Source organism: Protopterus annectens, chromosome 8.part0, assembly GCF_019279795.1.
Source record: "Protopterus annectens isolate FY-2018-M chromosome 8.part0, PAN1.0, whole genome shotgun sequence".
NCBI lineage: Eukaryota > Metazoa > Chordata > Ceratodontiformes > Protopteridae > Protopterus > Protopterus annectens.
Genome location: NC_056741.1, coordinates 504397911 through 504415797, shown reverse-complemented (window position 1 = coordinate 504415797; position 17887 = coordinate 504397911). Strand labels below are relative to the sequence as shown.

The window sequence follows — 17887 nt, the reverse complement described above, 5'->3', positions numbered from 1 at the left end:
TAAAAGCAGAGAGCAGATTGACAGTCATTACGTTTATATACCTTATTGGTGAATAACTTATTTTCACTCCTTTAAGGATTAGATTGTGATTTTTACTAAGTTGAATCCCTGTTTGAAGGCATATTGGACATCAGTACCAATTTAATTCATGTCTTTACCAATGTATTCATTTTGGAAGGTGTCCAGGAATGGTTTTAGACGAGACTGAGATTCTCATTGTTAGGGTACAACAGATGACATCTAAATTCCTTACAACGTTGAATCCTTTTTATTTATAAGTAGTACTCTTGCAGTCAGGTAGCTTGTGCTGCAGTATATATTTCTGTAATGCTAATACATTTTCATAGGTGAAATTTTCCAAAGTGTGACATGCAAGAAGATTGGTCGTATGCAATTATATAATTCATCAATTTATAATAGTTACATGATTGGATTACAGCATGCATGGGGGTTTCATTAGAATCACTGAATCCTACTGCAGGATCAGAGAGCTAGCTATTGTGTGATAAGGAAGATTTCTGGATTTGTGAGACCTAAATGATGGAGTGGAATGGCCTTCATTATATTTATCAACCTGTTAGTGTGTCTCTATTACTTTTCTGATACTACCTTGTAACCTTCATACATATGTTTGTAGGTGGGGATTAGATATTATATTCAGTAATACTTTTGCCATGTAGAACTTAGTGCCATACAGTTGTGATCTGGCTCATATCTGTCTTTGTTATGCAACTTTATCATATATAATGTTGGTAAGATTATTGATTTTGTTCTAATATTTTGATGTCAATCTGATGCAAAGGCAAAATGAATAAAAATAAATATAAGTGAATGTAATAAGGCAGCTGTTGTAGCTTGTATTAAAGTAACCAAGAACAAATAATCAGTATAGAATATCTGGTGCCTTTCATGGAAGGTTGGAACCTGCAGTCAAAGCAGGAATACAGAACGTGGACCAGCAAATGGAAAAATCATAAATACTATAAACATTGTCAAAAGGTTTCTCATATATGAGTGGTTGAGAATTTCTTTGGTTGTATACTTGATCTTTATGATCATAATCTGGATACTTGCATAGCAAATAATTATAATAGGTAATGGCAAAATGAAATTAAAAACTGAAAATCTAACTAGCCAGTGTTTTGTTTAAACAGAAATTTATGGCACACATGTATACATGTGGATTATATTGTAAAGTTCCCAATAAGAAATCTGCTATAATTAAAATAAAGATACTTTTATATATCAGTAATCCATCCTCAACCCCTTTTTCCCATTTTACACATGGGGCCAGAGTGTCACTTCTGCAGTGGCAATCATCTCGTGCCAAGGTTTACACCGCTGGGTGGGTATCCCTGCTGCGGTAGTTCACTTGCATCACTCACTCGTGCAACACTCTCACCTATGGCCAATTTAGAGTGTCCAATTCACCTACTGTTGGTTTTTGAAATTTAGGATGAAACTGGAGCACCCAAAGGAAACCAACATGACCTCAGGGGGGACATACAGGCTCCGCACAGAAGACACTCCAGCTGAGAATCAAACTGGAGAACTTCTTGCTGTGAGGTGACAACACCAACTACTGCACCACCGTGCAGTAATATATAGCAGTAAGTTATGTTCTTCATATTAATCACTGCTGCAGTGACCTAGGCTATATGGGTTATATCCTGCATAGGGTATATTAGTCGACCAGCTTCAAAAGCTTTAGGGTACCTTAAATGAATCAAAACTGTTAGTCAGCTTGAGCTGAGCTGACTAAAAAGATATGGTTGGTCCCCAAGCCCTTCAAAGTTTTCATACAGCTGAGTAGCATACTCTTCTTTGGGATTTTGAGGATCATTAGTCAGCTGATGCTGTTCCAGTGCTGAACAGGTAGTTCCCTTTGAGGAGAAACTTCCACATTACTTTTTAAGTTATTTAAACAATTTTTTTCTGAAAAACAACTATTTTTAAGCTAAGGAAAATTATTTTTATTGACTGTCTTCTAACTGTTATATACTTCTAAATGGGAGTGGACAGTTTTACTTTTGTGATAAAAAGTTGTTAAAATTGTATAATACTACCTTTTCTATACAGATGCAGTGTTTGTTTTACTTTCTGTGTATGGGGAAATTATTTAAGTGATTTTTATGTGCTTTTTCTGGAGAGAGTTACTTATTTACTAATTTTATGTTTTACTGAACACTGCTGCTAAGCTCCCTTGGGAAACATACTCCTTTTTGTTTGATCATGGAAAAAGTACTGCTCCTTCAAAATAGACCTTCATCCAGCCACAAAAAGAAAAATTATCTAAGTAGCCTTTGCCTTCACAGCAAACTGGCAATTTGCCACAGCCATATGTTGTTTCCATAGACCATACATATTTTTCCATGCATCCCTATGGTGTTTTCCATTCAACTGCATGTAATAGGATTTAGCCACATCCTCTGCAACTGTTGGGCTCTCGTCATGGGGCAAGGGAACCACTCTTATCATAGGAGAAGCAACAGAATGAAGTGCCCATCCCTGGGGAAGCTGCTGCTAGCAAAGCTAGATCTGTTTCTGGTAAAAGAAAAAGGGGTTCCTCTCTCCCCGAAGAGATTCAACTCGTGGAATATGTAAGGTAATGTGAAGGGATAAATGCATTTTTTCTCCAGTTCTGGCAGTTGTGAAAACAGAAACAACTTGGTAGAGACATCAAATATCCCTGTTTCCAGGTCTTCCATTCTCCCTCCTAATCTAAAAAATCAGTCACTATCAACACCTCTGACTTTGTCTGTGGAGCAGTATCAAAAGAAATAAAGATGCAAGGTTTTTGGGATGAGAAAGATGAAGAAAAGCACATAAACATTAAAGAGATGCTAGCTCTTATAAAAGTTCTCAACTCTCTGAATCATCTGTGGTCCCCTGTACCTCTTCAAGTGGTCACAGGCAATGCCACAGTGATTGCATAAACAAGCAAGGGGGAGGTAGATCTTCTCTTCTTGGCAGATTTGCCATTTTAGCAGGGTATATAGCTTTGCAACACAGTCTCACGCTACAGGGGCCTGACATTCTGTCAAGAACAAAAATGTGTGGCAGACAAGGTGAGCAGGATCAAGGCAGACCCTAAGGAAACTGGATCGGTGGATTTCCAAGATTTGATCCATCTGTGGAGAATTCCTCAGGTAGACTTTTTTGCCTGCTCTCCAAACAATCAACTGGCAAAATGAATTATGCAAATTAATACATTTTCAGGTCAAGAGTCTAAAGCACTTTTGCTATAAACAAAAAAATTATTATGTGCTTATGCAATTGTATAAAATTTAACATATTAAATTGATGGTCCTGCTGTATCTCAATTTGACATATGTATCTCAATTTGACATACACAGCAGCAGGCTGCTAGAAAAGTGTGCTATGTCTTTTTTTTCCTCATAAATTTCACATCTCACTTTTGTTTCCTTTTGTTGCATTTGTGAATTTAGTAGTTAAAACACATTTGCCAACAGAGGGCCTACACATTTTAAGTCAATAGTTTACAATTATTTTACTTCCAAGGATCATTAAGAAATGTTGCACTGTTTTCTGTAATGCATTTCTACTTTATTTCTTATTTAGAATACATTTTTTTAGAAATTATGTTCATCATTTGCACTGCAGAACACTCAGTCTAGTCATGTAGTTTCCTGATATCTCTTCCCTTCAATTTTTTGCCTCTTATTATAAACAACAGTGACAGCAGTATACGCTTATACTCCTGCCAAAAATTCTTATTAAAAACCCCATAAACAATACCATTAAGGCAACTGTTGAAACATGCACTAAAGAATCCAAGAACAATTAACCAGATTGGAAAATTTGGTGCCTTTCTTCGAGGGCTGAAACCTGCAATCAAAGCTGGAATGCTGAACGGGGACCAGCAAACAGCGAAAAGAACAAATACTGCAAACATTGTCAAAAAGTTCCTCATATCTGAAGGCTGGAGGGTTTGCTTGCTGTCTTTTTTTAGTCTATACTTGGCCTGTATGACTGTAATCCAGATGCTTGCATAGCAGAGGATTACAATTGTTAGTGGAAAAATAAAATGAAAGACTACAACAGAAAGTGTTAGTGCTTCATTTGCAGTGAATGACAATATACAAATGTATAAATGTTGGTTATATTGCAAAGCTCCCACTAATGAGTCAGGTAAAATTAAGCTAAAGCTAATTGTCCATGTCAGGCATATATAGCAATAGGTGTTCTTCATGGTGAATATCTTGTCATATTTCATTGCATAGCAAATACAGCACCAACGATTGATTGCTATTGCCATGATGTTATACACAGAAGCATTGAAACTCAAACCAAGAATGAAAGCTGCAATCTGGCATTGCATTTCCCCAAATGGCCACTGGTTTTGTAAAATGGATCCAATGAGCAAAGGGTATGGATATAAAGCACCAATTGCATCTGCTGCAGACAAACTGATAACAAACATATTACCTAAAAGAGGAAAAATAAGCAAAATGTTTTTTCTGCATAATAGAGTATTTAATTTCCTAATGCCTACTTTATCCAAATCAATACCATGAGGAAGACTTAGGCTACCTTGACAAGAAACAGGCATAAGAAGAAGTAATCCTGAATGAGTCACAAGTATATTGCCAGGTAAACACACACAAACACACACACACACACACACACACACACACACACACACACACACACACACACACACACACACACACACACACACACACACACGTACTGTCACAGTTACAACTATATATACGGGATATTTATATAAATGCCAGTTCATACACTGCCGCATCCTTTGACTATGGTAAACAAAATAAAGATTATTGGCAAAAATCCACATGAACACTGTAGACATGCATAAAACAAGCTGACCAGTCAGGAAGGAAACCAGAGAAACAAGCCTTGAAAAACAATCAGGTAAATGTAAAAAGGCAAAGAAATGATAATACACAGGAATGATCAGTTTCAAAGCTAAGATCTGAATAGTTCAAATAATCAAAATTATGATTTTTTTTTAGTTCATTTACCTTAATTTCACAATTGATTCTAGTGAGCAGTATTGACATACTAAAGTCAGCATGTTGAGGCAGACATTTATAAGAAGCTTAAGTTTAAGAGTGGAGTAGCTTAACTCAAAATATAAATTGTTAGGCTATGTAAAGATTATTTCTGTCAGGTGGCGGTACTGAATCACACTTACTGGTTTTTGTAACTTTGTTTTACATGAGGTTCAGAATGAAAGTCTGCTTAACTGATGTTAATGCTTTTAGTGACTGGATGGAGGCTCTGATATAAGTCCATTACTACATATTATTTATGTGCATTTATTCTGAAAATCAGAAGGAAAAACTGGCACACATTGCAATATGTTCCCCCGGATTCATGAAGCTCGGCGCAAGGCTGGTGTAAGGCCTGCGCCGGCCGTGCGGCGTATAAATGGTGTAGTAGCACCATATGCATATTAATGAAGGTGCGCCGCTACCACATCCACGTGCATAGGACTCATGCGCAAGTGCATGGGGCGTTACTAAGCTGCGCTCGAAGGCGTGTCAATGTCGGCTGGCGATGAGCAACCTAAACTGCTGAATATTATAGCCTGCCTGCAATAGTAATCGCACCTATCAGTGTCTGTGGATAATGAAACGTATGCAAAGCATGCAAGACAGTTCCCAGCCACACAAAATGGAGAACCAAACAGAAATGCACACAACATAATATGAGTTTCCGTCCATGGAACAAATGACATTTAAAATCGTGTGTCCGTAATATACTGCACTGTCAGAAGTTATACCCAGTGGAAGTGAAGCGCATCATGTCAGCGCACTGCCAATACACACGTCTAGCCCCATGGGTATGGTCACCAGCAGTCCCACAGTGGTAGTGATAGTACACAGCAGGGCAGTTGTGGCTATATAACAACCGTAAAGAAACCTGACAGTCCATATTGTATACCAAACACACACAAACATATGTATATTAAAATGTGCTATACACATGAACAGGAACGTAACCGTCACATACACATAGGATGCTATATGCGGAACCAGGATATCCAAAAGTAGAACCCATGCATGCAAATGCAATACGCAACAACCCCTGTATAGCACATAACCCGCACCCATGTCCGAATGTCCACCAAATCCAACTACCAGCCTTGCGCATCCGTACACCTACACATAGCGGGTATTCCCCATATGTAGTAGGAGGCATCGTCCTAGACAGTGTCCAGATTGCAAATATGTATCCCACGTTTGTAAACATCCCATCACAGGTACGTAAATCCAAATGCCCGCGCGTTAATGTTACGGCGAAATGTGTGTACATCCCGCGTGGGATAAGTAACCTGTTGAAACCTCAGAGTTGTTTACACGCCACGGTGTCCATTACTGTACACATCTGGACAAAACATGTATGTGTAGTCACGGTACTGTTCAGTTTCTACACAGACATGCAATTCATACTACGCAGGATGGAACAGCTGTCCACCATGCAGGTCACCCCACTAGGGTTGCCACCTGTTCAGATGGCCAAGGTGGGACATCCCTTGTAGAAATGTGAGAATTTGCAGGATAAAACATACTCCCAGCCTGTGCAAAGTACAGAATTACATGTGTATGCCAAGATAAAAGCTAATGCCATAGCATTTGAATAGCTTATGCTATCCCAAATAATAGTTATGTGTACCAGATACAAAATACCTGTATCATGCAACTAGTACAGAAATGAAGAAATATATTATTGTCTTAAAATCACAGGACATTTGCCATGTCTTAGGTGTCATCGCAGGACACAACTGTCCAAAGTGGGACCTCCCTCAAAGAGGAACAAGTGGTAACCCTACTCCCCACTGAATTATCAACAGTATATATTCAACTCAATCACATACCGACACCACCTCTCAACCTATTACAGCAACAAAACCTGGACAAAGCCTAAAAGGATGGGTGGACAAATAGGGACAGATGTAATTACTGCTCTCACAAGCTTTGAAAGTTCACGGAATAATAGTATGTACATAAGCAGGAAATGTTGTGAAGGATGTGGGGTAGTCCCCAGTATTACAAAGGTCCGCACATATATACTGTAACAAGCCGTCGCATATGTTGACTGTACTACTGCATACCCGTAGTTAAGTTATAGTGAAGTCATGTGCAAAATAATAATCCTCGTAAGAATGAATACAGGAAATAGTCAAATGTGAATAGGAACACCACTCACCGTGGATTATGTATCGTAACCGCCCCCACCCATATTATGTATTGCCAACATCATAAGCTGCTGACAGGTGCCCAAACACCTGTGTCTGTAAACACAGATTAAATGTTTAAAATGGACAAACCCTGTCCATGTGCTTTGTCTGACATTTGAACACGGTCAGGGCAGTTCCGTTCACCAGGCGGACAAGCCTAAACCCAGATCACCACATGAACACCCTGACAATTAAAGACCTGTATGTGTCAGGACTATAAACCTTTGGGTTCTGAATATCCCTGCAGTGATGACATATGCAGCGTGGGTCCAGAGCAGTAGGGAATAGGGAATGTGTAACATGTAGTACCGCATTTTTCCCAGCAGGAGAATGGATGCCTGTGTCGTAAGTGAAGCGGTGAGGCATATGTTAATGTAGCTATGTACTATGGGTATGCATATAAATGAGTCAGAACACCAAAAGTATAGTGGTTACAGCATCCGGCCAACGTGAATGCAGTCCCGGTTCAACTACGACTACAGCACATATAATGTGAAAGTGTAATGAATGCGTCTGTGCTGTACAGATAGTTAAATATGTAAAGGTGAACGTGTGTTTCGCATACGTCCGTTAACCGTATTACAGATAATTACTGGTACTGTCACAAGTAATAAAGCCCATGTAAGCACAAAGACTTAGTAAACATATGTAACCCACAATAAGGATATGCATGTGCACCTGCGCGTAACCCACAACATGTAAATGCAAGTGCACCTGTGCGTGTGTGATCCGCTCACAGCATAGTAAATGAATGCTGTTTCCCCCATGTTATATATACATGGCTCAAACCTGTTAATCTCATAAAGTATGAAACCGGACAAAGCCATGCAAACTACCGGTACAAATAGGGACAAACCCCAGATATGTGCCAGAACAAACATAGAAAGTGGATAGAATAACGGGTGTGTCAGTAGCATGGATTCTCTGAAGGGTATGCAGTCGTAACCTGAACTGCTTGCCAGAAATCCCCACTGTAAGTCTCAAATGAAATGCCACGACATTGCCAGATAGACACAGGTTTATTTAAAACACAGCGAAGATAAAGGGGCAAGCAGCTGTACACTCTGCGACAATCTGTATAGTGGAAAGGTATTGTATGGATATAGATATATGTGTATACACATAATCCACAGACATAAAATAAAGCAAGTTATGAAATGAGGATTGTACATGTATATATGTATACACAACAGACTTATGTCCCGTAGATATGACATATGTACATAAATAGGCGACGTTATATCTAATATGGGTAGACAAACAGACATGCAGGAAAGGTGAATAAACTGCAGCATTCCAAACCATTGGCCAGAAAGTGACAGTCCAGCAAGTTCTACACTTTAAACATGCAGATAGGAGTCCATTGCAGGACTCCAAAAATCAAATCTTATGTAGTGTCAACCGCCATTGACACAAAAGAAGTGACCGCAGCAAATACGAAATAGCTGTACATGCAACAGTATCAGGTGCAAGGGTGACGACACATGTGTCGATAGAATGTATGACGTATGAACTGATATCCGGAGAGTGGGGAGTGCATATAAGTGTCTCCACACTTCAGTACCACACACATTAAACATGTGTAATGGGTACTGTAGAGGGTTGTCAGGTATGGGAATCATGGGTATGCAGAAATGGGCCTAGGTGTTGTTTGGCAGGGATTTCGTAGGCCCGCCCCGTGGGAGTGATGTGGGTATAGCACACACCTATATTCTCAATAATGGGGCAAACCATCCACTGGATATTGCGGAAACCATTTTGGCAATATGTAGGGCCCTATATCAGTGTCATGTAGATGATTATCATGGATGGACATGCGTACGACCAAGATGGTACCCATAACTGGCAAACTGTCAGAATAACACAGCTGCACTAAGGCATAGTACATGAAATACAAATAGGGACTATATTAGATATACCCCAGACAAAGTCAGAACGTTGTGAGAATACTGGCGTACCCATAAATACAGATGTTATGAGTGTTACTAATCATGTAATGGAAATGTCAGTCACTATTATCTACCGCACAGTCTGTAATGCCTTGCCAGCAATTTACCAGAAAGGCACATCTCTATGACAAATATAACAAGGTCAAACGTCAGGGCATTTACCCGTAATGTGTACAGGTTAGGGGTATGAAGGTAACCTGTCCAAAATGCATGTACAGAACTAGTGATACTAGGTGGACAGGTGAGAAGAAAGACATCAGGACAAATGAGAAAACATGTACAAGACACACGCATGTACTCCGACAAATGTGAATGACAACGTATGCCCTGTGAATGTCAATGTGGAAGGTTAATAGACACAAAAGTAATGTGTTCCTCAGGGTGTCATGCAGTGTCACCGTAACAATGTCCAGTCCCCCAGACACGTACGTGAGCTCTGCCACTGACGGAAAGCGCAAATACCGGCGCACACATACGGTACATGATAGACCAATTAGTGTGGATAAGCAGCTGTTGACCTGTGTGAGGAATACAACTGTCTGGATGGGTGTGTCCTGCAATATAAATGTAATGGCATGTGGCCTGTGATGCCACCATACAGTGTGTGTATTGGTGTCAGAAAGTTGATATTTTGTTACAGACACATACTCCGCAACTGTGCAGACTTCTGCCTCATATGTTTGGTGTGTTCCACGTAACAACAGTAACATTCTGGCACTTTCATGATAACTGAAGACATGAAATAATGACAAACATGTGAGTAAGACACCAAATCCAACAGAAAAGCCATACTAATGCAAAACCTATTATTGTGTCAACTATCTACGTTTGTAAGAGCAACATGTCAATACTGCCCCTATGTGTCCCACTATCAGATAAGGCCTTGTCCAGCAACTTGCTCTAGGAGGTGGAGTGGTATGAACAGAAACAGATCCATGTGTGAGGAAACAGCAATATCGACTGCAAGATAACGCAGAAGGTATGAAATGCGCTGCAGTAGGACGTGCAGTACTGTCCGCAGGTATGTGCTGACATGTCAAATGACACAGCAGTCTACATGAAGAAATTATAGGGCTGTCACCTTTACAAATGATGATAGTGGGACATACCCAGAGCCATGCACACAGCACAAATAGACATACACACATCAAAACTAGGCCATGATACATGAAGCCTCCACCGTAATGCAGTACAGTGAGAGTACAGCAAGGATAGATGTCTGCCAAGATATACAGCAAATGCCTGTAAGGGCGTGTAACACCGCCTGTAACACGGACGTTGCATGGACAATGTTGGGAGTTGCAACATACCCCATTGATATGTGAAAGCTATGCAAACATGCGATACATGAAACAGTCAGCTGTCCATGCAAGAGCAGAGTTATGGGCAGAAAATAGATTTTATATATATATATATATATATATATATATATAGAGAGAGAGAGAGAGAGAGATACAGACATACACACACACACACATGTGGCAGGGCTGGTAATTGAACCTACACATGACTACCCTATCACACTACAGCATGATGCATTTACAGAATACGCTACCGAGATTACTAAACACAGCAGACACACAGGCATTCTACTAGGTGCGTGTCAACATCCGCAAAGACAAAGACGTCAGCAGGATACATCTGTGTTGCGAAGCGTCTAAAAGCATAACCTGAGTCCCCAGGTGGATGGGAGAATGCACACACACACACACACACACACACACACACACACACACACATATCTGGCAGGCCTGGGAATCGAACTTACACCTAACTACCCTATCACACTACAGCATGACGCATTTACAGAACGTGCTACCAAGACTACTGAACACAGCACTCCCAGAGGCATACTTCTAGGTGGGTGACATCATCCGCAAAGGCAAAGACGCCGATAGGGAATGTATGTGTTGTGAGGCATCTAAAAGCATTACTGTGTCCCCAGGCAGCTGGAAACACACACACACACACTTGGAAGGGCCGGGAGTTGAACACACACCTACCTACTCTAACACACTACAGCATTACGCATTTACAGAATGCACTACCAAGATTACTCAACACAGTACTCCCAGAGGCATACTTCTAGGTGGGTGACATCATCCGCAAAGGCAAAGACGCCGATAGGGAATGTATGTGTTGTGAGGCATCTAAAAGCATTACTGTGTCCCCAGACAGATGGAAACACACACACACACACACACACACACACACACACACACACACACACACACTTGGAAGGGCCGGAAGTTGAACACACACCTACCTACTCTAACACACTACAGCATTACACATTTACAGAACGCGCTACCAAGATTACTGAGCACAGCACTCCCAAAGGCATACTTCTAGGTGGGTGACATCATCCGCAAAGGCAAAGACGCCGATAGGGAATGTATGTGTTGTGAGGCATCTAAAAGCATTACTGTGTCCCAGGCAGCTGGAAACACACACTTGGAAGGGTCGGGAGTTGAACACACACCTACCTACTCTAACACACTACAGCATTACATATTTACAGAATGCGCTACCGACATTACTGAACACAGTACTCCCAGAGGCATACTTCTAGGTGGGTGACATCATCCGCAAAGGCAAAGACGCCGATAGGGAATGTATGTGTTGTGAGGCATCTAAAAGCTTTACTGTGTCTCCAGGCAGCTGGAAACACACACACATACTTGGAAGGGCCAGGAGTTGAACACACACCTACCTACTCTAACACACTACAGCATTACGCATTTACAGAAAGCGCTACCGAGATTACTGAACACAGCACTCCCAGAGGCATATATCTAGGTGGGTGACATCATCCACAAAGGCAAAGACGCCGATAGGGAATGTATGTGTTGTGAGGCATCTAAAAGCATTACTGTGTCCCCAGGCAGCTGGAAACACACACACACACACACACACACACACTTGGAAGGGCCGGGAGTTGAACACACACCTACCTACTTTAACACACTACAGCATTACGCATTTACAGAATGCGCTACCGAGATTACTGAACACAGCACTCCCAGAGGCATACTTCTAGGTGGGTGACATCATCCGCAAAGGCAAAGATGCCGATATGGAATGTTTAGAGAGTGAGCGGTTTGAAAGTATATTACCGTCCCAAGGTAGACATACACAAACACGCCAGTGCTGTCAACGGGCCAACTAAATATCTACAGAGCACAACAACACTGAATAGATACGGGATGTGCCACAGACAGTACACCCTTCGAGAGAGCAACAAGTGTGTTCAATGTAGGCATCCATCGTGACATTGAAATTGGATATCTGGTGCCTGGATGACCACCATGGCTATACAGGATGTCAATGGCCATGCCCACACGCTTAGTATCACACGTCTGTTTGGAATGTACTGTGTGTCCATCTACACAATGGTGTACTGGGCATGCTCATACACTTAGCTGTTGCAAAGGGCCAAATTGCATGCACACAGAGTCTAATCATGGAAGGGCGCAGTGTGGAATGTACTATGTGTCCATCTACACAACGGCGTACCGGGCATGCTCACACACTTAGCATTTGCAAAGGGCCATCTTGCATGAACACGGAGTCTAATCACGGAGGGGCACAGTGTGGAATGTACTGTGTGTCCATCTACACAACAGCGTACTGGGCATGCTCACACACTTAGCTGTTGCAAAGGGCAATCTTGCATGCAGATGGAGTGTACACACAGAAGGGCACAGTAATCTATAACTGCCCTCACGCACAGGGTGGTCACACATGCAGTGACCTGTACACACACAGCTGCCATCACAGCTGTCACAGGTGCAGGTCACACAAGTACACACTGCAGTGTACACTGTAGCTGTCAAGTCAGCACCATGTCGTTGGTGCAGCACTACACAGCCTTACGGTCCAACAACACCATGTGACACATGACCACTGGGCTGTACAGCGGTGTACACCAGCTGTGCAGAGTACACACATACCAACAGGGAAAAAACAGGTGTTATGCATTGCAATGATACCAGTATACATGAACAGGTCGGCTCAAGACATACCATGGCCCTTACACAGCTGTGACACCTGACTGTCATCATATGGCTGGTGTGACATTCCCAGCACTGCCATGTGTGTCCGAATGTGTGACCAGGGATGCCACATATCACTGGGAATATGTCCCAGTTGCTACACATCCCTGTACACCATTGTAGAGAACTGTACATACGTCAGTGTGGGAAGCATGACGTTCACCGGTAAGGTGCATCACACACATCGGCTGTCCGTATACACATGTGTGGTCACCACAGTGTGTGTGTGTCTGTATGTATGTCTGGTGCTTGGTGTGAGTGTGTATGCTAATATACGGTGGGAAATTATCACTGGCCCCACATGTTGACTAACCCGTAATGGTGATGCATTGCATAACCCTGTTGATGCCATAGGTCCCAGCCATACTGGCTACCTGTGCATGTCCCTTCCCTGTGACACGTCGTGTGGGTGCATAGTACTGTGAGAGTGATGACCACAAAGGCAAGGGTCTCCAGCTGCACACTATGGGGTGTGCGTTATAGTGGTGGACACCCCGTGACTGCGGCCATGTTCACGTACTGTTACAGGGTCTTACTGCTGCACAGTGTGGCCTTCAGCTACCAAGTGACACCTCACATCATCATTGGCCAGGCCGCTGTGTACAACCCCTGCACCATGTCACCATACCTGTAATGTGTCCTGCTATGTATGTCACGTCTCTGTCCAGTGTAGCCTGTGGCACCGACCACATGCGTTAGGTGCAGTATATGTGCGGACATCTGTGTCATGTTTGTGTGTCCAACAGTCAGGATGAAGGTACATGTAGCATGCTGATATTGACAGAATTGCCTTTGTGTACTCCACAGTTACAAGTGAGGGACTGCAAACACTGCTACCTGTAGGCACATGCAAGTACACCATAGGAGGGAATTAGGGTATCACAACCAACATGGTGCTACAGATGTAACCGAGACACATACCGTGAACACATCACAATGCATGCTGCACCTGCACTACATGGTGTGACTGGTGCATGTCGACAGTACACAACCTATGTCACATACACAAATCAGTATTCACACACAACCACTGCAACATACACATCCCTCACTATGCATACACAGGTATTACATACACCTCTCACTATGCTGTTCACCCTGTGCATCAGAATATTTGTGCATAACCCTGCACCGATGCTGTGGATGACAGGGATGCGGCACAGGCTTCATCATATGCACAGGGTGATATGTTTGCCAGGGGCATAGGCTGCACCAATGGATAACATCATGTGTGTGTGTATAAGGGCCAGTGAGTTGACTGGACATGTCTGTGCAGAATGCATGTGGATGTTGTGGATCCCTACAGTTGTGTTTGCTGTGTGCGTGTATGTGTGTACACAGTTCTGCCATTTGTGATACCTACACGGGGTATAATTGACAGCCCCAGATTGTACAGTGCAGGTTGTACAGCTCACTGTGTCCGTCCATGGCCACGTGACATGTGCCTGCCTGGGGTTGCATGGGCACTACCAGGTGGAGGTACAGAGTGGCTACTATCCGACAACACATGTCCGCTGGAAACGTGTCCCTGCTGAGACTGTCCAGGGCCACGTCCACATGGCCTGCTGTGTCCTGGTGTTGAAAGCGCAGCAGAAGCTGCACTGCTACTGCTACCGGCACTATGGGAGCAGGCATGTGAGGTGGCACGCTCATGTCGACCTACACTGCGTGGTGTTGCTGGCCTACGTCCACGTGGCCTATGCCTCACTCCTACCAGGTGTTCCAGCACAGACAGCTCCCGCTCGTGGATTGCCATGCCTCGGTCAAGGATTCCGACCATTTCACCTAGTCGCCTATCCAGAACATTAGCAATCTGCTGTTGAGCATTTGCCAATGCCTGGATGTTGTCATTTAGGGTATGGATAGCAGCCCTCTGCAGCCTCTGCCCTTCTCTGTTCTGCTGTTCAGCAGGTGCCTGTGCTGCCATTACAGTCTGGAACATGCGTCTGGTGATACCAGCTGCTGTGCTCTGTCCTGCAGGTGCATGTCTGCCAGAGGTCCTCCTACAAGCAGCACCGGCCACATGCCTGTGTGGCACATCTGCAGTCATTACACTGACACCATGGTGTGTAGACACACCTTCTGTAGCCACCACACGTTCCTGTTCCACGTTAACAGACGCTGACTGTCCTTCCTCTATGGCCACCGGTGATGCGGTATGTGTTGGCAGCAGAAATGTGTGCGAGGAAGAGGGGGACATAGTTGGATGGTAACCATTGGCACAGATTCCGCCCCTGACAACCCTGCCTGTACCTCATGCATATATTCATCACCGCTAGTATCTGTGGGGACACTACCATCAGATGGACCGCAGGAGGGTAAAGAGAATCATGGCTTAGTGGTAAGTCATACAGGCTAGTGTTACCAAGGTCCTGGGTTCGAGACTGACAGTGGGAATTTATTTATGAGAAACCTATGAAACCTGTGAATGCAAAGAAGTACTGTAAAGTACAATAGACACAGACAACCACACACACACAGACACACACAGACACACAGACACACCATGCATGTGATTTGTCAGATGGCATGCAGTATGCCTGCGGTAGAGCAGAGGGCATGCAGCTCAGACATTAATAGTGTTAGTAAGCATACCTCCCTGGGGTAAACACTACAGCAAGAAGGTGTCATATCAGTAGCCATGCAGTTCACACAATCATGGTAGTATGCATGCATCCCCGTGATACACCATGTGGCCCAGAACAGGATAACAGTACACATGGCTGATGTGACCTTGACATGTAATTTGATGACATGTGCATTAACATGCATACATGTTTGACACAATGGTGTCCTGACACATGTACAGCAAATAATGGGCTTCACATTGCTGTGTTGTGTGTATGCCCTACAGATAGAATGCATGTTTAGCAAATGTGCATGAGCACAGGAGGGTAGTGTGAGCCGTCTACATTGCTATACAGTGTGAAGTACAGACACTGTGCCATTGCATGGCAACATGAGGTATGTATGTTGCTGTAGAATGCATAATATGTACAAATTCCATAGCCATAACTGCAACACAGTCATGATGTTCGACAGATCATATATGGAAGACTTCAGTGACACCTCCAGTAGCTGTGCACAGGCTTTTAGGTTGTCCACTGTACCACATCAACTGTATAATCGGTCAACTAAGGCTATAATTGGACCATGTGTGGACAATGTGCAACAGGGTGTACACACATCCCATGTACTGTGTGGCTACATGTCTCTGGCCATCCCCCATGGCCATGTGTGCACATGTGGTGGCCAATTGTGTGTGATGGGCATCTTCTCCACATGTCTGTGTGGTCCCATATGACATACACCCATACATGTCAGATATGTCACATTCCACAGGTCTATGCAGACAACGGGTTGTATGTTCGGTATGTGGGGTATAGGTCATGTGATAGTGTGACAATATTGCAGACAGAACACTACATGTCTGGGACATGTCAGGTGGCACATCACAATGTGTGCACCCGATGCAGGGGCATATGACACAATGGTGACACTTGTGGGCTGCCCATATCACAGCTCACTGTGTGGTACTGTGTGCGTATCACACATGTTGTTCCAATGCATACTACATATGCCTCCATTGTAGAACACCTCCACTGTTGTGTGCACAGCTGACCACACATGTTGCAATGACAAGTATTGTGGTTTCAAGTCTGTGTATCATTATGTGTGAATATATTGCACATGGGTGGCATGTGTGAATGCATGGTGGTGCGACCTACATATCGTGACTGGAACAAACATCAGGTGTGCAAGTGTTAACTGGCCACATGGCAAATAGATCTACACTGTAACATGCCTGTTACTGATGACAGTCTCACCTGCAACGGACCCATGTCTGTGTGGCATGCCAGATGTACCTGTATAGGGGTGACACACCAGTATGAACATTATCCATGACTGTATGACAGCCACAGGTTGCACTGTGCATGTGCACACATTCGCCTGTGTAATAGCATATAGTATGCACATGTGTGCATACACAACATAGCATACTGCAGTATGCAGCATGTGTGTCCACATACCTGGCATATGTTGTTACTTTACATTATGTACAGTGACACATGCAACTACATGGGATATAATAGCCATATGTGCATTACTGACTTACCAGGCAACTCCAGGCTCATTGGTTGGGAGACACCCACCTCCACGATGGCAGCTAGTGTTTCTGGATGCTGTTCCCTGGGTGTCCCCAGACTGGCCAGTAACTCCTCGGTGTGTGTGAGTGGGGGCTGGGTTGGTGGCCCACCACCTGTTCCACCTTGTTCCCTGGCGATTGCAGTGGCACGCTGTTTTGCATGTCGTATCAGGTCCGTGCAGTGTCTGCGCACCTGCTGGTAGGTGCGGTTATGGCCACCCACATCGTTCACCCTCCTGTGTAGATCCTGCCACAGGTTATCCCGCTGCTGGGCCTGCTGTGGCACATGGCTGAACAACAAGTCATAGTTGTCATGGAGCTGTGGGATGAGGACATCATCCTACTGATGGGTGTATGCTGGGAGGCGTGTACGGGGCATTATCTGTAAAACATAATGATGGTGACAGGTCACAGTTTCAGAGATGTACAGAGATACTGCTGCACATACATTTCTATGACATCTACTGCATCTGCACAGTTATCTTTGCAAAGCACCATGACA

At 43.5% G+C, this 17887-nt stretch overlaps 1 protein-coding gene across 1 annotated transcript in view; it reads right to left on the bottom strand.

Moving 5' to 3' along the window:
• Nucleotides 1-3634: 3634 nt before the first annotated feature.
• LOC122808282 (melatonin receptor type 1C-like) overlaps nt 3635-17887 on the bottom strand; it is a 132458-nt gene continuing 118205 nt past the window's right edge. Inside the window, exon 6 of the mRNA XM_044079245.1 lies at nt 3635-4449. Within this exon, the coding sequence (XP_043935180.1) occupies nt 3635-4449 (815 nt within the window). The remainder of the gene's footprint in view (nt 4450-17887) is intronic.